Source organism: Vanellus vanellus (assembly GCF_965231255.1).
Source record: "Vanellus vanellus genome assembly, chromosome: 22".
Classification (NCBI taxonomy): Eukaryota; Metazoa; Chordata; class Aves; order Charadriiformes; family Charadriidae; genus Vanellus; species Vanellus vanellus.
In genome coordinates, this window is record NC_138927.1 from 226,316 (window position 1) to 246,309 (window position 19,994).

Sequence of the window (19,994 nt, forward strand, 5' to 3'; positions counted from 1 at the left end):
TGTATATATAATTTGATGATTTGATCATTTGAGTGGTAAAGTTAGTAAAGATTAAGTTTGCTCTGCTAAAGGAACAGAAGAAAAACTTTAAGTGCTGTAAAAGATACAGATACTATTGCTCTGCTGCTTTTTCATTCCTGTGGCACTCATTGTGATGGCAAAGCAACACAAAGTGACAGATTGCATCATTCAGTGCTGTGTTGCCTTGGTTATAATAAATTGCTTAACAGAACAGCTCTGTGCTCAAATGGTATGAGCAGTAAAGCACATAACTGCTCAAAGACAGTAGACAAAGCTCTCAGCTTACGTATCCTGTGTGTAATACTTCGCAAAGTGTGTTGTGTTAGAGTTGTCTTTAAAGTACTGAGTGGCAGTTGCATGATTTGAATGCAGGTGTCAACATCTAAGCTAATTGCCTAGTGGGAGAGAAGTGACTACTTTACATTATGATTCTTCTTACCTATTTTAAACTTCTGTGTGAAAAGTTAAGGCTCTGCAAGTGGAGGGGTTCTTGTCTAGAAATGAAATCTCTGCAGCTATAGATGCCCGCATTAAGTGAGATGAATCCCATTGCCAGTGTCTTTCCCCATTACATAACAGGAGATACACTGTGTTTTGATTTGGTGCTTGTTTAGGAGTAAGGTGCAATAACAGTTCTCTGTAGTGTCTCTCAGAGATGGAGATCTGACTGAAGTGTGTGCTGCTTTTTAATAATACTTAAATTGTTGTGGCATCAACTCTGAGCTAAAGCGTGTAGACTCCAGACAGATTTTGTATATCTGCAATGTTCTTACATTCTGCTTTCAACTCTTTGCAGGGAACTGACACTTTTCTGGAGCAAATTGCAGAGAAGAATAGATCCTTCTTTAGATTCCTTTTTGGAGAGATGTCGTCAGTTTGGCATCATTGCCAAGACACTACAGCATTTATTTTTCTTGATAAGAGTCATACAATCTGAAGTAAGTAGGCTGCAGTCCAGAGTCTTTGGACACAGCCAGAACTGTTTACATTAAGTTAATGTTGTCTTAATGATTCTACTGAGCTGATATGCGATATGAAATATAGATTATTTTATTACTCTTACTTTCTGATTAAGAGCCTAATCATTTACTAATAAAAAAATCTCTGAAAAATGCCTGCCATTGTAGTTTTGTGTCAGCTTGACACATTGGAGTGACCTTCTGAATGTGTGAAATAGTTCGTATGTTACTGTGAAAATACAGTATGACAGTATTTTGCATACAAAGCAGAGCTGTGTTTTGATCACATTTTTTTGATCACACTTTTGTATTCTGAGAAAATACCTTTTCCTCAGAATGAGTGATACAGTCACATCTGGACTTCTGCCTTCTATTCTGATGACTATCTTTAGAAACTTGCAGAAAGTTTGAAGAGATGCTTAACAGGAATAACTCATAATCTCTGTTGGAAAATGGAAAGACTTGAACTGATCCATCTACCCAGGAGGCAAATAGAGCATGCTCTTCATAAGCTTACATGATAATCCGTGACAGATCGTAGAGGAGACTCTGGAATTCTAATTTGGCAAAGATGAATTCCAGTAGTGATTGCATAGAGGAATGTTTGCTCCTAATTTCTTTAAAGTTGACCTATTTTTACTTCTAAAATGTGTGATTGTGCACTTTTTATATATAAAGCGTAATATGTTGTTAACTATATACCAGTTCTGTGTTTCCTCCTAAAAACATATTAAAACTTATTCTCCTCAGGAAATAGCTTTTTTTATTGCTGTGTAGCAAATTAACACTGTTATTGAATTAAAGTAGTATAGCATGACTTCCAATAGGCAGTGCACAGTGGGTATAAGAGCTTGCTAATTCTCTTAACTTGGTCTGAGTTCTTTTGGATCTTTACCGTCTGAGCTGGTGTGGATGTGGTTGTTAGCCACATGTCATCTCTGCACTATTCAGAAGTATCTTAGCTGTTATTTATCTTTACTAATAATGACTAAATAGTTACTTTATGCATTTATATTCTTTATGCTGAAAAGTATGCTTTTGGAATAAGGTAACTTTCAATTTTGTCCACATAGAATTTGTAACATATTACTTTTTAAAACAAGCATGGGAATAATATTTGTAGGTATACTGTTGATACTATCGAGCAGCACCTCAAAGTTGCATAGACTCGTCAGAAAACGTTTGGAAGTGAAATGCCAGTTATCTTCATCGAGAATTATTTCTGCTACTGTACTGCTTATGCTATTGACAGATATTTTGTTTCAGGGTGTGAATTTAGATTAATTTCCTTATTACACAGTACTGTATGTTCTGAATTAATATCCTGTGTGGCTGCTGCAGGAGGAATGCATATTGAAGATTTACATCGTTCTCTTTTAGACATCTGACTTAGTTATGATTGAGAGTCACTCAGTGAATAGAGAGAAGTTAGAAGGATGTTTTGCAACATCAAATGCCTACTTCGTGTGACTCCTCCACAGAGTGCACTAGATGTGAAGTGGCTCCCCTTGCTTGAGCAGAAGAGGTTCCCCACATAAAATAAACAACAACTTTTTAGAGTACACTCAGTGACTTGGGCACTTAACACTCAGACACCTGAATACATTGTGCATGGGCTGTAGTCTATTGGATGCTCTCATTGCATGTTTTTTTCATAGAACAGTTCTGGAGAGAATGTACTTATGAAAGAAAATTAACATTTGTTTGTGGCTGTTGTTTGTTGTGTTTTTTTAAACAGGCAGAAGAAGCGGGACTTGCTGTGTCTGTTTTGTTATGTGTGAGAGCCCTTCAGATCAGATCAAACGGAAGCGATGAAATGAAGACATCTGTATGTAAAACAATTGCATGCCTTTTACCAGAAGACCTTGAAGTTAGAAGAGCTTGTCAGCTCACAGAATTTTTACTTGAGCCAACTTTGAGTGGATTTAATGTGTTGGAAGAGCTCTATATGCAACCAGATCAAAAATTTGATGAAGAAAACGCACTGGTTCCAAATTCACTCCGTTGTGAGCTGCTCTTAGCTTTAAAAGCATATTGGCCATTTGATCCTGAATTTTGGGACTGGAAGACTTTAAAGCGACATTGCCTTAAACTGTTAGGGAAAGTAGCTTCTGATTCTGAGGATGATGCAAGTTGTAATATGTCAATCAATGAAACCGACATGTTAGAAACTTTCTTTAGTGACTATGATGACACAAAAGAACATAAATATTATGATGGAAAAGACACAATAAACCACCCAAAAGAAAAAGCAAGAGTAAAAAAACCAATTGGTTCTTCAGAAAGATACCAGAGATGGCTTCAGTACAAATTTTTTTGTGTGCTCTGCAAAAGGGAGTGCATAGAGGCTAGAATACTGCATCATTCTAAGATGCATATGGAAGATGGTGTTTATACATGTCCGGTGTGTACAAAAAAGTTCAAGAGAAAGGAATTTTTTGTACCACACGTAATGGAACATGTTAAAATGCCACCTAGCAGAACACACAGACCTAAAAAGAAAATAATACTGAAAAAAGAGAGATCACCACAAAAGACAACAGTTTCCAGCAGCCCACCTCCAGTGTTTCAGGAAAAGTCTCATCAGCCACAGCTGCCCGAAAACTTTGAAGATGACGCACATGAATATGTCACGTTTAGCCAACTGGAAAATTGCCAGCTACAAGACAGAGACATCTATCCATGTCCTGGAACGGATTGTTCGAGAGTATTTAAACAGTTTAAATATTTAAGTGTGCATCTGAAAGCTGAACATCAAAACAATGATGAGAATGCAAAACACTACTTGGATATGAAAAACAGGAGAGAGAAGTGTGCTTTCTGTCGCCGACACTTCATGACATCCTTTCATTTGCGGGAACATGAACGCGTGCACTGTGGACCTCAACCGTACATGTGTGTGTCAATGGATTGTTATGCTAGGTTTGGGTCAGTTAATGAGCTTCTCAATCACAAACAAACACATGATGATCTTCGTTATAAATGTGAGCTAAATGGCTGTAATATTGTTTTCAGTGACTTAGGGCAACTTTACCATCATGAGGCACAGCACTTCAGAGATGCATCGTACACCTGCAACTTCTTCGGTTGCAAAAAGTTTTATTATTCAAAAACTGAATTTCAGAATCACCTTGCAGTGCATAATATTGAAGTATCAAATGGGGAAGTGAAGCAGACACTAAAACTCGAAGAGTCAGCTTCAAAAGACAAATGCAGTTATCTTCCAGAGTCTCAGCTGCTTGAACAATCTGAAAATTCCAGTCTGAATGATAACTTGGATCCCTCAGGCTCTCAGGAAATTCCACAGATAAAGGAAGAAGCTCTCTCTGACAGTGAAGATCTAGACAGTGAAAGTAATTGCAGTCTTCATTGTGGGGACCACAGTGCAGATGCTGCAGTAAACCAAGGCCAGGTGTCTCCTCTACTGATTGAAACAATGGCTCACAATCAATCAGTTCCAGGTTTTCTCATGTCTCAGGAAGGAGTCTTCCATCCAGCAGATGTGAAACAACAGTGTTCCAATGTGGCAGATTGCTTTGATGAAAAAAATCTTTCCTGTGGTTTTGAAGGCTGCTGTTCCACACACAAAAATTCCAGAAGTATGCAAAAACACCTTCGCAGGGTCCACCCATATAACTTTAAAGGGAAAAAAAATGTGGAGATGAAAACTAAAGACTTTCTCGATCTGTTGAGTGATGCTCAGGACAGTAAATCCCCTACAGACATTAGTACAGAGTTAGGTCATAATTCAGATACAAATGCTGACTCTCCAGAAAGCTTGTATTCTACTATAGATACTAAAGGAAGCAATGGCCTGAAGGAAGAAACTTGTCCTTCTTCCCCAGAAACATCTTTTTATGACAGTACTAAAGAATCGAATATTGAAGATAACATGTTGGAACTAATGTTAGGCTTGAAACACCTAAGCTTAAAAAATTCTAACGTTCAGAATTCTTCAAGACACAAGCCTTTTTTGGGCTCTTTACAGTCCTATTCATCTAGGGATGCCAAGTGCCCTGAGTCAGTAGATGAAACTACCTCAACATTTCAGCTTCAAGAGCAACAGGATCATTTACCCAGCCAGTACCTTACTCAGCTGGCAGCTAAACCATTTTTCTGTGAATGTCAAGGATGTACGTGTGAGTTTGTGACCAGAGAAGCTCTCTTAATGCATTATGTTAGAAAGCATAACTATTCAAAGGAAATGGTTCTTCAGTTAAATATGTTCCAGCATCGGTACTCACCATTTAAGTGTCATATTTGCCAAAGATCGTTTACAAGAAAAACACACCTGAGAATTCACTATAGAAACAAACATCAAATTGGCTGTGAGAGGGTAGCTCACAAGGTATGTTCTAATGAAAGATTTGATCATGCAGGTTTATGTACAGATGACATGCATAAAAACAGCACTGTTCCATCACCTGTCTGTGCAACCAGTGTTGACTTTGAACGTTCAGACCACTCTGAACCGCTGTGTCATCCTAAAAAGGGAGACTGTAGTTCTGAGACAGATTTGGAGTCCAGTGAAGAGACAGACAATAACGTAACAAGAAAAACGCCTAACATAGCTTCTCTGGACAGTCATAGGGAAGAACTGGAAGCAAGAGAGGGAAGAGGAAGCAAAAGAACTGTTGCTAAAGGAAACTTATGTTATATATTGCATAAGTACCACAAACCATTTCATTGTATCCACAAAAGTTGCAACTCAGCATTTACCAACCAGAAAGGTTTGATTCGCCATTACAGAACCGTTCACCAGTATAATAAGGAACAGCTCTGCTTAGAAAAAGACAAAGCAAGAACAAAAAGGGAACTTGTCAAGTGTAAAAAAATATTTGCATGCAAATACAAAGAGTGTGGTAAGCGTTTTTTATGTTCTAAAGCTCTTGCTAAGCATAGTAGTGACTTCCACAATGAATACATAGAGGATCAAAAACTGCTTTCTGAAGCTGAATCTGCAAGATTTGCTTGTAACCAAGCCCACTGCCCTGCTGTATTTTATACCTTTAATAAGCTTAAACAGCACCTAATAGAAGAACATGCCAATCAAGAAAAATTAAACAAAGATTTTGAAATCCATTGTGACCTTAATGGCTGTGATCGAATTTTCACAAATTACAGTCACTACTCTCAACATGTATATTTCCGACATAGTGAATATTATGATAGTCTCTTTGGAAATCAGAAAGAGGAGGAAGATAATCAAGATAAAGATAAAAACGAACAAAGTTATTTGAAAGACGGTTTTGACATAAGCAAGCAGAATGGGAAGCAGTTAAAAGAAAAACCCAAAAGAATTAGCAGAAGTAGAGAAAAGCACCTGATGAATTTCAAAACAAAAGAGGAAGCCCTACAAATGTGCAAAGAGAAGTCTAACCAGACCCAGTACCCTTGCATGGTTCAGGGATGTTTGTCTGTAGTCAAATTGGAAAGCAGTATAGTTAGGCACTATAAGCGCACACATCAGATGACCAATATGTATATAGAACAACGGATTCAGAAACTTGTTGTTTGTGTTAAATGTGGCATAATGATTGAAAAACAGTCCTGCTCAGAAACAGCTTTAGACTTGGATAAAAAAGGTGTAAAAGTTAAGGAGGATAAATCAGCTAATCCTGAGCATGTGCAGGAAAGTGAAAAACCTCTTGTTCCAAATACTGACTGTGATCCTCAAGATGTAAGCAATGAAGACCAAAAAAGATGTCCATCGAGTAGTGTGAGTTTTGATGCGAGTGCCTTTATGTATTCAGGCACTTTAAAATGTAACCACGGTTCAAAGAACGCCTGTTTTGAAGACCGTAACATCAGAGAGACAGTTATGCATAAAACTGAAGATTTTTCTGAAAATAGTGAAAGAGAGAATAGCTCTTATTTCTCCAGTTTACAATTAGAGTTGCCAAGAGAGAAAGACCCAGAAGGATGTCAACATAGTGCAGTTACTCAAAATGCAAAAAGAAGTGTATTTTGCGCTACAAAAGACAAATTTCAGAAGCCTCCGGTGTCCAAACCATTTGATTTAAAGACATATAAACCAATGGGATTCGAGTCATCATTTTTAAAATTTATTCAGGAAAGTGAGGGAAAAGATGATGATGATGATGATTTTGATGAGGTAGTAGAATGGGAGTCTCCTGAGCAGTTGCCAGTAGATAAGACCTTGCAAAAAGAGGGAGATGGTCAAGGGGATATACCAGTAAACAGCTTTGTAAATGACAAAAATGTAATCATACCCCAAAATAATCATGGGCAGCTAACAGAAATCCAGCCCTTGTTGTCAGAATCATCATCTGCCCCTTCTTTAGAAAATTTGAGGGCAATCTTGGACAAGGCACTAACAGACTGTGGAGATCTTGCCTTAAAACAGCTTCATTACTTAAGACCAGTAGTTGTTCTTGAAAGATCCAAGTTTTCCACACCCCTCATAGACTTATTTCCAACGAAAAAGGCAGATGAGCTTTGTGTAGGAAGTACATAAATAGTTTTGCTTAGAGCAGATTGCCTCCACAACTGCTATATGGGGAGAACTTCAAATTAGAACAGTAATTGTTACAGTACACACTGTTTAGGTTAGTTTAGACTGTTTTCCACGAATGTATAATATCTGTCAAAAATATTGGCCAAGTTTAATTTAGCTCCCCATTTTTTTTCAATGGACTATGCTGATTTTGGTGCTATTTAAAACATCAGAATACTGGGGGCTTCCTCTTGAAGAGTAAATGTGCATGATTGTATATGGAACAAGTACTAGGGTACCAGGGTTTGGGGGGTGATGGAGTTATTACTTGACTTGAATGTGCACCCTAGGGTGCTTTGTGTAACATATTGTACACTACAGCATCTTATATTTTTTGAGTTATGAGTTTCAATAAATTACAGTTTTTCACCCATTTGTTTATTTTACAGTAAATCTTTAATGTTGTTTACTTGTAATTGAATTTGGGACCATTCTGAGTGCATTGAACAATGTTGCTTAAATTTTATGCATTTGTAGATAATTTATCAGACTGATGAAACAATATAGATACAGAAAAGTAAAGTATTACATTTTATTCTATAATATTTTCTGTGCTTTTTTCAGACTTTAAAGAATTGTAATTAGTACAGGCAGAAAGCACTTGCCACTTAGAGTTGAGCAAGTCCTAGTTACCTTTCCTGAATGTATGGTACAACACAAGTGTTTGAAGAGCGTTGCCAGACTTCCAAGAGAGTTGTGTCACATGAAAGCATTGGAGCACATTTTGGGTTCCCTCGTTAGCTTTTTTGGATAATGAATGAAACCTAGCTGGAAGATTCACCAGAAGAGTAATCTAGTATTTTAAGATCTGTTTCTTTTTCTTCTGTGTCTTGTTCCTTGCCATACTTCTGGATACATCATGAGGCCCAGAATCCATTTCCCCTGTAAGTGGCATTTCCCAATCTCCATGAGGTTGCTAATGAGGAAGCAGCAATCACAGCTGCTTATTGATTGAGGGCTTGGGTTTTATACTGAGATCTGAAAAGCAGCATTGGAAAAGAAATAGAGAAAACTTGGGAAATGTTGTTTAAAACAGACCATGTATATTGGCTGGGTGCAGGAATGAAGGCAGCTGTCTAAAAAACTATCTGGAGAACTGTTGACCAAAACTAGGCAGAAATGACATCTTCATACTACACTTTAAAAAGTTATTTGGGCATCCTTAAAATAAAGGTAGATTAAAAATCATACACCAAGCGGGAGGAGTGTAGTTCACTGCATATCTTGTTCTGTCACTTCCTTTCTCTAAACTATAAGCTGCTTATAATGAAAGGAATATGGTGCATGAATCTTCTCGCTAGCTTTTAAAAGTGGAAGTAAGTTAGGGACAAAAAGTTAAATACTACAACAGGGTCAGACACCTGAAGTGTGTTCCAAAGTTATTTTTGTCTCTTTAAAAGAAAAAGTCTACCTTTTAATGTCAGGCTTGTGTTATGTTCGAACATACTTGAATCTTCAGGATCTCAAAACAGGAAAACACATTAATTGCAAACCTAACAAACACGTGATGACTGTTTCAGGTAATGTGCCTGGAGGAATACCAGTACACTGCTGGGTTTTGTGAGTATCCCACAAAGCAATCTGTCCACTTCAATGCCTAGAGAAAGAAAGCTGGTCAGCATGAATAGTAAATTCAGTGAGGTTTTGAGTCTTTGTTTTCACATCAAGCAGCTGTATTTCCACTAGATAACCAGAGCTTCAAATATGACAGTATTAAAGAATTCAATTATTTAAAATACTTACTTTGAGAGAAATTAGATGAGAATGCAGGAATAAAGTGAGACAGAGGATACGTATGTATGTCAGAGACTGGAGAAGTGGTGAGACAAAGGCAGTGTGCAAGCTCTTGCTTTGTGTAGTCCTAAAAATGTACCAAATCTTTTAAAAATCAGTTTTGATGTCATTGATTGCTTCCCACAACTTAAAATGCTGTGTGTACAGTCAGGAAAATGGAAATGATTAAATGCAAGACTGATACTTAATGTGGTGATAAATTAGCTGAGTCATGAGAGACCAGTAAAGAACTTTCTACAAAGAGAAATAGATTCCACCGAAGCAAGTATCTGCAGACTTAAAAGGTAGGAGACAATTTTGTGATGACTCCTTAGGCTAGCTGAGTCCTCTTTGAAGGTAACAAATGCGTATGTTGCTGAGAGAGTTGCATCATGTCTGATGCTAACTGCCACTTCCATCCATGAGCACACACTGATGGAAATCTGCTCTGTGCAAGGACCTGGAATTATCTTGAGTGACCTGGGGACAGCTCTGTTTTCATAAGAAGTTTGAAAGGTAATACTCCTATATGTTTACAGAAGCCAGAAACCAGAAGAAAATTTAAAAATTAAATGGGATTTATTTCCAAGGTGCTGCTTTATGATGTAGATGCAGCTTTCGGTAAATAGGGTATTTAAGGTAGTATGTTGCAAATAATGTAGTTTTAGAGATTTTTTTTTTTTTTTATATAGTACTTTTGGAATAGTTACAATGTCTTTGAAAACCTGAAGGCATTTAAACATGGACTTTTTGCTTTCCATTTTCATTGGTTTAGTTGACAGTTGGAAATCTGTTTAAACTGGGGTAACAGTTCAGTGTGATCTTTTTACCTATGTGCACAAGAAAACTTTCCAGAGAAGTTTGCAGTTATTCTTTTAGACGTCATTCATACATCGTTCACTAGACCTTCCTCTAACGAATATTTGAGGTTCTTGGAGAATAGAGACGTTACTGTTTTGAGAAATGCCGCAAATGGTACAGCTCCAATTGCAGATCTGAGCTTCTCCCCCCTCCCCACACTTCCCTCATTGCCCATGTGATATTTTGTACATATTGTAACCTGAAGCTGGATAAGATTTCACTTTAACTCCCCAATCACAGTTTCCTTCTCTTTCTTTTTGCACTTGACCTATACTCAAGTTACTTCTTCAAGTTGTTTTCTTTCTTTTCTGTTGTTGCCTCTTGGAGTTGGTGCTGACAACTTTCTGCTCAATAGGAAGCCATGATCACAGATTCCCAGCGAACAACCTCATGGAATTTGTGAATTAATTCTTTTTATAATTAAAAAGATCCTGGGACCACAGAAGTTGTCCAGAAATAAAGAACAAAAGAGTTTCTGCTTGGCATGAGTGAAGCTTTTCTGTGTGAAAGATAAAAACTTTACAAGAGTTTGCCTAAGACTGCTGGATAAATTGCAACATGAATGGAGGCTTATTGCAAATGTCCATCTGCTCCAGCGTACCTCACAGTGCTTCTCTCCCTATTCTGACCTGAATGTAGGAATGGGTTCACTTACAATTCACTGTCAAAAGCAGCAATTCAAAATGCAGGTGGTTCGGAGGTCCATGTGTCCTTGTAGTGTGACTAATGAACAAAATAAAATACACAGTGGTGCAGCCTTGCCTCTCCCTTCAGAGCATAGCTCCCTACTTCCTGCTGTCAAGCTCTGAAATTATGGATCATTTTAAAACTATGACTCTGAATGAGTTTGTACATTTGTAATTTTTTTGTATACTGTTCATATAAGCTCTGCTGCAAACTTGCCACCAAAGAACTCTACAAAATGATACAAAATTAACTTTATACCATCCTACTGTGTTTAAGTTGTGTATTAAAGTTCTTCAGTGTTCAGCTTTCCTATTAAAAAAGATAATCCTGCCACTGGTATAAACAAATTTGCATATTAAGCATGAATTTTGTGACAATTGTAGTTCTGTAATCCCAGGAACAGTTGTGTGAAACATTTAATTCTTTGAACGTCTTCCGCTCTTCCTAAATCAGAGTTACTGCGTGCGTGTAAATTACCACCATTATACACAGGGCAAGCTTGTACAAATTCCATCTCTGAAGTATTTTGTAGATCCTGTTGAGTAGGCTGCTGCTGTTACTTAAATTACTGCTCTTTCCATAGGCTTGAATATAATGCAGGACAAGAGGAAGAAACAGACATTTCCCTCTGGCAGGTATGGAGACAGATCATGTGATACTTTTCAGTCCAAGAACTGTATTTAGAAAGTGGCGAGTGGGTTTTCCACAGTGGTTGTATACAAGTGTCTTAGAGGCATTTTCCTCTGGTGCTGTGGCATCCTGTGTGCTGCTGGGATTTTTTAATACTGTGGTCTCAGGTTGTATTCGTATTTCTGTTGAAAGATAACCAATGTTGCACCTGCCTATCAGCTACTTGCAGAAATAGCATCTTACCCATTCCAGATACCGACAGTGTGTTTCAGGTTTTGAACTCTACTTGTTTATCATCTACAAAATGCAGTACCATCTCAGCAAGGTAATAGATGTTACACAGTCGAAACTAGACTATACAGTTTGAATCCACATCCTGATCCTGATTTCTTTTGGGGCTTGTTTATCTTATCTTTTTAATTGCCTAGCTCTGGTGGGCATTGGGGAGGGAGGCCACAAAAGGGCAAAGGTCTGACATTAAGAGTTTTTACTGCCTATTTCTGGTTTCACGTCATCGAGTAGGCCATCGTTTTTCCTTCCAAGTGCTACCAGAACTTGTTACATCTTCGCTGCAAGACATTTCCAGCTTCTTACTTTCACACATAGGGGAGAAACATTTTGTTCTGCAGTAAAGGAACACCACTGGGTTGACTTCCTGAAATAGGATTCTTATTGTAAACAGCAGATAGCTGAGAAAATGTAGGTGCAAGTTCATAATCATGGTACATTGCTCCCACTTTTTAAATTATTGTCTTCAGGTGTGTGGATTTTATAGGAAAGCACATTTATTGGTTGTGCATGCCCAAATTCCCCAAGGCCGTGAGCTGCCCTGCCATGTTCCCATGGGTAGTAGAAAACTGTGAATACCATTACAAAGAGAGACCACCTAGGCTGACTCTGTACTTCTGGCAGGGCTCTCAGCAGAGCCAATGGGTTAATTCAGTGCTTTTGCGTGTCTGTTGTTTTCTGGCTGTCTTTGTTCATGCAAGATCTTTGAATTTTATGATGCTGATAAAGCCTTGTGACACTGTATTTCACAAATTCTGCATCTTAGCTGCAGTGAATTATTTGAGGGAAATTCAATTTCCAGTTAAGTCCTAGCATGTCTTGTCAAGAATGGTTATAGCAGAGAGCAGGGGAGGCTTAAATGAAACCACCTTGCCTTTATCTGTGCTGTCAGGGGCAAAACCTGTTCTTCTGTCTCTACCCTAAAGTTTAACAGCTGGTGCCCTTGAGCCTTTCCGCTCTCCTGACTCCCCACAGCAGTATTCCCCCAATTTTTTTCCCTATGCCCACGTGAGTATGAAGGGGGTGAGGGTGGAATAAGAGAGCTGTTGCTCCTCCTTGAAAATGTTTTAAGATTTATGATTATAGGGAAGGGATTAGGTGAGGTATTAGTCAGGATGCAGTGCGGTGCTGAGGAGGGATCTGGCTTGGCCGGCTTCCACGAATTGCTAGAGCTTCCTCTAGGAAAGGAGAAAAGCGACAGCCAGTAACGAAGCTCACCCAGAGTAGCACTGCCTTGTCTTTTGTGGCATTTGGCAGGGATAGGATTTTTTCTGGGGGGACATACCAGCTTACGGAAGAGATAAGGCTGTTATTTAATTTATTTGACAGGTCATTCTGCTAAATAGTTACAAATGGTGACTGATAGAAAAAAAGAGTTGGCATTATTTTATTAGAAGTCGATGAAAAATCCACAGACAAGTTCTGTTATACTTTAGAATGGTAGAAATGAGATGAATGACTGATACTAAAATGCTATCTCAAGAACTGGCTAAAAACAAGCATTCATTAACACCCCTGTTACTGCAACTCTATCAAGTTACACATTCATTGTGCTCTGTGTGGTATGTGTGTCACCAGTACTGCTGTGGCAAGCTCGGTAGATTTCAGCAGCACCTATGCAGTCTTCACTTAACATTACAGATACCAAATATGAAGAGAGTGTTTTGACTCTGAATAAATATTTGATTCCTTGTAGGGTTCTATAACTTTATATGTCCCAAAACATTTTCGGTTTATTCTGGTTCAGAAAGGAGGGGACCTGCTTGCCTTCAGAATGAACTGGGTTAGGCAAAAACTATGACAAGCAAGGCTTAAAGTATTTTAACACAAATGAGGTCTTTGGTCCTTGCTACAAAACCATGTAAATGTGTGAGCACAGAGAGTGGGAGAGGGAGAGAAGGTGATCTGCTTTTGATGGCAGCACTGATACAAGTCAGCTTCAAATGCTCACTGAGATGAGTGAGGCAGTGAATGTCTCATTGCTACCGAAAGGAGTTTCTGCTTCTCTGTTCCCAGCTGTGTTCTGCTGTTTCCTTTGTGCCAGCTCTGGCACTTTCTGTGAATTTAACTCCTTGAAATGGTAGAAAACAGACCCAGCAACAGTAACACACAACTAAGTACCTTTCTACTATTACAGTGAAGGAAATAGGGCTGCAACTCAAAGATACAAGTTATTAATGCTATTGGGGCTACAGTTAACGTGTGAGATTCATACCCCATTTGGATGTCCTTGCATCCTTGCTCAGGCCTGTATCGTGCCATCTCTCATTACCCCAACTTCCCAAACTTCCTATCCCAGTCCTCTAAGCAGGCATCCCCTCTTCTGTACTCTGGTCTCTGTACCCCTATTTTCTTCCTGTGTTATAATCCATTGTCATGGTTTAGGCCAAATCCACCACTGGGGACCTGGGGGACCCCGGATGGGACCGACAGATGCTCCCTTCTTCAAAGAGAGAGGCAGAGGAGGAAAAAGAGACTTATGAGTTTAGAAGGAACTAAACTACTTTAATGAAATATTAATAATAAAATAAAAATAAATAATGAAATATATACAAAACCGTATCAAGCTCCCGACATGACAATCACGCCACCGGCTGGCACTGGGGCAGTCCCAGGCTGGACTCAGTGATGGATGGGAACTGGATTCCGAATCTGGATTCAGGATCAGGATCACAGGCAGACAAACAGAGTCCTCCTCGGACATCGGCCATTGAAGGAAGCGTGAGTGACCCTTTGATCCTTCAGCTTTTATACTGAGCATGAGGCAGATGGGATGGAATACCTTGTTGATCAGTTTTGGGTCACCTGTCCTGTCCGCTCCTCCCCGCTGGTGGGACCCCACTATGCTCTTCCGCTTCTGACCCTCCAACGGGGCAAATAACAAAGTTGGTTGGCCTTGGCTGTTATGGCAATAAGTATAAGCAGGAGCCTCTCTGCATCCCATGCCTGGGCATCAGCTATAAACAATTAGTCTTATCACTCTGAGAGAGTGAACACTGTCTGCACAATATGCAGTTAATTTCAGTAGTTAGAAGAGGCCCAGCTAAGAAGCGAAGTTACTGAACAAAATTCATTCTGTTTTACCTCAAACCAGGACATCCATCCTGTCTTCCTTTTCACGAGTAAACTTGGGCTTCATCTCCTTACTCAGAAGTGCAGGTCCTGCCCTTTGCTTACTCAGTGAGAATGGAATCGCCAAAAAATAACGGCTTAGACTCTGGGATCACAGCCTTCCTAATGTGAGCATGCCTGACTGTGCTCTGCAAGTGTCCCCTCTACCCTCAGTTTCTTCCACTGTAAGCTCTCATGGTCTTTCACATAAGTAAAATACTGTTGTGTACCAAGTTACTGCTATCTCGGCTCATCTCCAGGGATGGGCTGTAGCAGCTGCTTGTCTCTGTGGCAGATCTCTCTCTGGTGGCTGGACCAGGAGGGCCCAATTACCTTGAATTCTTCCCTGTTTTTAAAAAGATAAGAACCCACATTCTGGGAATTCCCCTGCAGCAATAGCTGTCTGTCTGCAACAGGGAGTCCCAGGGCAAGCAGCCAAACAAATGACTTTATAGAACATGTGTTGTGCCAGCCCGCTTTATTTTAAAAAGGACTTAACAGAGCTTACTCTAGTAGAATTAGAGAGCGTGAGCTGGCACAGGCAGGATGCAGAACGACCACAAAACCACAGATTAAGTGCAAAGTGTAAATTTATTTCCATTACCTCACCATCCAGGGGATCCCCAAAGCAGCACCCGGGCAGAGGAACACAAGTGGGGACACAGGCACTATGGAGCTCGGTCCCTGCTAGAGGATCCCTGAACCTGCTGTTGTTGTCGTCTGTTTATCAGGGTTTCACACAGATGCTTTCACACTGCGCTTTCATCTTTCCCACAGCAAGGCAGGAATCTCAAGCGTGTTTGATCAGGTGCCTCGAAGTCTATCACAGGCCTATGGTATCTAGGCACAGATGTTCTACTTGTCAAGCACACAAGACTAAACAATGATTAGTATGATATATGTGGGGTTTCTTTCTACACCCCAACTGCAAGTCACTTGAGTGTGTTTACAATCCTCACCAATCTTCTGTTATTTTCCCACAGTGAATATTAATTTGTGCACTTCCCTTCTCAGTGTGGCTGTGAAAGGATTTGGTCAAGTACTAGCGAGGCTTTATATGCATTATTGTGTGCAGTCAGTGTAACTTGTACTGAAGAAAAATAATTTAAACATCTTGTGTACAGACTGCAGTACCCAGGGAATGAAAAGTCTAGTGGATAAAGAAAAACTAACGGCCCTTGGATTTTTCAGCAAAAGCACCCCGAGGAGGAGTGCCTCTCCTGTCTTCCCTCACATAACATAGGCAAGCTGTGAACTTATAGAGAGCACTGCACAGAGCAAGTAAACAGGAACACTGTCAAGAAATCAGAAAAAAAAAAAAAAAGTTGCAAATTTTTAGAGCAGTTCTGGAAGATCTTTTCTGTAGAAGCAGTGAGGAAAGAGACTTCTGTGAGCTTGTGAGAGGGTGGAACAGAGATGACTGGCCTCTAGCAAAAATTGTATCCATCCAATAATAAAGGAACGCCCTTCAAGCTGTATGCTAAAGCAACAGAGAGGAAGTGTGTGACAGACAGGAATTTACTCTTTCACATTTTAAGTCACTAAGAAACTCCCTGCTTATCCAACTAGGCCTTCTGCTGAAATTGTTAGTTTTACTAAGGAGCAGGGAGGGCAGGAGGGAATAGGAACAGAGAAGCAGCAACATTGTGTTTGGGAAAGGTAATTCAGCTCTAGTGTGTAAATTCTTGTGCAATACTGCGAAGAATGGCAGATGTAAATGGACGCAGACAAGGATTGCTGAGTAGCAGCAGCAGGAACCAGCAGAAACTATCGAATAACAAAGACTGGTGGAAAATTTCCTAATGTTACCAGACAGAGCTGGCTGAAAAGTATTTGGGAGGAGTGGAGTTGGAGATAGGGTAGGATTTCACATCCATGTGGGGTAAACAACACAGCATGAAAAAGATATTTTGATAAATAAAACACTGAGTGGAATAAGGAATTCCAGATTTATAGTTATAGGAGCAAAGCTAGGCAAAGATGAAAATGTGCAGCTACTGTACACCTCTCATCTGTGATGAGCACAAGTTGCTGCATGGCACTTCTGGCACAAGTGTCAGTACTGCCCAGGAGTCCTCAGAAGCACTGCAGGGTAAAAAGTTGCTAGACACTACAGCCAGTAGGATGAGTTTTCTCTGGAGCCTTGTGCACATCCTCCTTCAGAAGGGACAGTGTTGTGTCCTGTTCCTGCAGAACACACACCATGCCCCCGTCACTGAACTCGGCTGTCTGTAGGGGTATGACCCTGCTTTTTCCCGGCCTATTTCCTTTGGGTTGCCAAGGTTATACCAGGTCACCTGCTGGACCTTTGGGACTGTGAGAAAACCTTATTAAGTAACTTGATCAATGCCCGTGCCCTGATGCCAGGCCCAGAAGTGCAATTCCAACAGTGTTTTCCTTGATGGTCTGGTTAAGACTATGTTGGTGGATTTGGAAGTGATGGAGACGGGAATAAGGCACCCTTTCTCTCACTTGCCAGACCTGTGAGAACGGGCTCCCCATGGTCACAGAATTATTCCACCCCCTCACCCTTACCTGCTGCTCAAGCAGATCAGCGAGAGCAGGTTGCCTAGGACCATGTCCAGATGGCTTTATAATATCTCTAAAGATGGAGAATTCACAACCTCTCTGGACAACCTGTCCCAGTGTTTGACCACTCTCACAGTAAAAAGTGTTTTCTTTCGTTCAGATGGAATTTCTGTTTTTTAATTTGTGCCCACTGCCTCTTGTCCTGCCAGTGGGCACTGAGAAGAGTCTGGCTCCCTCGTCTTCATTCTCTTGCACTAGATATGTACTCACATTGATAAGGTCCCCCTGAGCCTTCTCTTCTCCAGGCTGAACAGTTTAAACTCTCTCAGCCTGTCCTCATACGAAGGACATTCCAGTCTCTTCATGGCCCTTCACTGGACTCACTCCTGGGCACAGACAAGATCACTGTGAAGGTGATCTCAGTGACATAGCTCTGTGCCAGGGAACGTGATCCCTCCTGACCAGACCCAGGTGGTCCCAGGTTGGAGCAACTTGGACAGCTGATGCACATCTTGCTCCACTTAGTATGTAGTGCCAGGCTGTTCTTTGCCTTGTAGCAGACATTTCACGGGGAGGGACAATGGCTATCTCCTGGGGAAACTGCAGGAGTTTGGCTTTGACCTCCACTATGTGAGGTTCCTATGGACGCTACATGCTGCTAGAAAGTGCTTGGGCAAGTTCAGAAGTGTATTGACCTAGCTGATCAGATTCACTTGGGAATTGTATTGTTTGCCCTTGCCCAACCAATTCTACTCCATTGCTATCAAGACACTCCTCTGCCACTTCTGGAGGAAGATGATGGTGTTGGTGCTCTACGAGCTGGGCCCGTTGGTGTACATCATCAATGTTCTCTCTGTGATTCAGGAGACCTGGTGCATGTGAAGGCCCACAAAAACATCTCAGTGTCCTCCTCCACCTTGGGCAAGCTGTGTCCTCATGGTTGGAGTCAGGTGGAGACGAACTTTTTCCTGCCTGTACTGCACATCACTGAGTGGGCCCTGACCTACTGCTGTCTCTGGGTACCTGTGATCCCCTTTTGCTGAGTCAAACTGGAGGCTGTGGTGCCAGAATGGCTGCACAGGTAGGACAGAACTCCCAAAGGGTCTTTGCCTTTGGAGGGATCACTGTTCATCTGGTCTGGTTCATGCTCTGCCCCTCAACATCCTTTGCCCCCGCCTTGCAGCCCCAGCCAATATTTCCAGAAGAAATATTTAAATTTGTTGTGATCGCAGCTACGGTTGGGTTTCTGAGTAGGCCTTGAGTCTCACTCTAGATAGTAGGGAAACCATGGCTTGCTCTGCACAACAACTCCATGTTAATGAAAATTTGCAACTGGCCTGTGCCAACTGAGAAGAGAGGTCAGGAAACAAAAGTGTAGAATTACAAGGGTACTTATCCACAGTCATGAGGTGACCCAGTCAAACTGGGACATCCCGAATGTGGTTTTACACGGGGTTCTTATACTCTTCAAATGTTCAGGTACAACACAATTTCACTAACACCTGTGGTACCGATTACTAGTCATAGTAAAACTTTGAAAAGCAACTCTATTTCTGCAGCTTTCTTGCTGCTTTTCTATCGATCCAGATGTCCCTGGAGTCAGTCTTACTAGAGTTACTGATCTCCAGATGGCACTGGGATAGCTGGACGACACTGGGAGGGTTTCAGGAATTGTCCAGGGTTGTCCTTTATCCTTCATGGACGGGTCTAAGCCTCCAAGAAGCAAAGCCCTTATTTCCAGGGCTGCGCTGTCCTTTGGTTTGTTTTACTTAAGCGTGAACAACACCAAAATCTCCAATAAAATTCCACTACCTCATCCCATCGCAGTGAACTAAAGTATATATTAACAAAGTTAATTTTCATACTGTAAAGACTGATACAATAGTTAAGCAATTTCCCTAACATCAGTCCCTACCCCTTTGCATCTGAGCATCAAGGAGAGGTTTCTAGGCCATGCAAGGCAGCCAGCACCAGTGCACTGGCGGGTACCCCCCTCACCTGCTGCTGATGCCGCCCGGTCCTGCCATCAGCTCCTGAGAGCTCTCCTCTGCTCCCGAGGGCCCGCGGGAGCAGCGGACCCACCAGGCCTACCCCAGGGACTCTCCTTGCCAGGCCTCCCCTCACACGAGGCCTTCCCACTCCTGCAGGTTCCTGACTGGGACATCATAGAATCATAGAATTGCTGAGGTTAGAAGGGACCTTTAAGATCATCAAGTCCAACCATTACCCTAACCTGACAAAACTACTTCAAACCATGTCCCCAAGTACCACATCTACCCTTTTTTTAAACACCTCCAGGGATGGCGAATCCACCACCTCCCTGGGCAGCCTCTTCCACTGTTTAATAACCCTTTCAGTGAAAAAATGTTTCCTAATATCCAATCTAAACCTTGTCTGACATAACTTGAACCCATTTCCTCTCGTCCTATCACTTGTCACCAGGGAGGTCAGCCCCTGCCTCTCTACAACCTCCTTTCAGGTAGTTGTAGAGGTCAGCCCTCAGCCTCCTCTTCTCCAGGCTGAACAACCCCAGTTCCCTCAGTCATTCCTTTTAAGACTTGTCCTCCAGAGCCCTCACCAGCTCCACTGCCCTTCTCTGGACACGCTCCAGCACCTCA

At 41.0% G+C, this 19,994-nt stretch overlaps 1 protein-coding gene across 1 annotated transcript; it reads left to right on the forward strand.

Moving 5' to 3' along the window:
* Positions 1-886: 886 nt before the first annotated feature.
* On the forward strand, positions 887-8,029 carry LOC309680500 (zinc finger protein Rlf-like; the record flags this gene model as incomplete). Its single annotated transcript, XM_082494142.1, has 2 exons — positions 887-895; positions 2,719-8,029. 2 exons carry the CDS (start codon positions 887-889, stop codon positions 7,456-7,458), a joined length of 4,749 nt encoding a protein of 1,582 aa, XP_082350268.1. The 3' UTR covers positions 7,459-8,029.
* Positions 8,030-19,994: the final 11,965 nt, after the last annotated feature.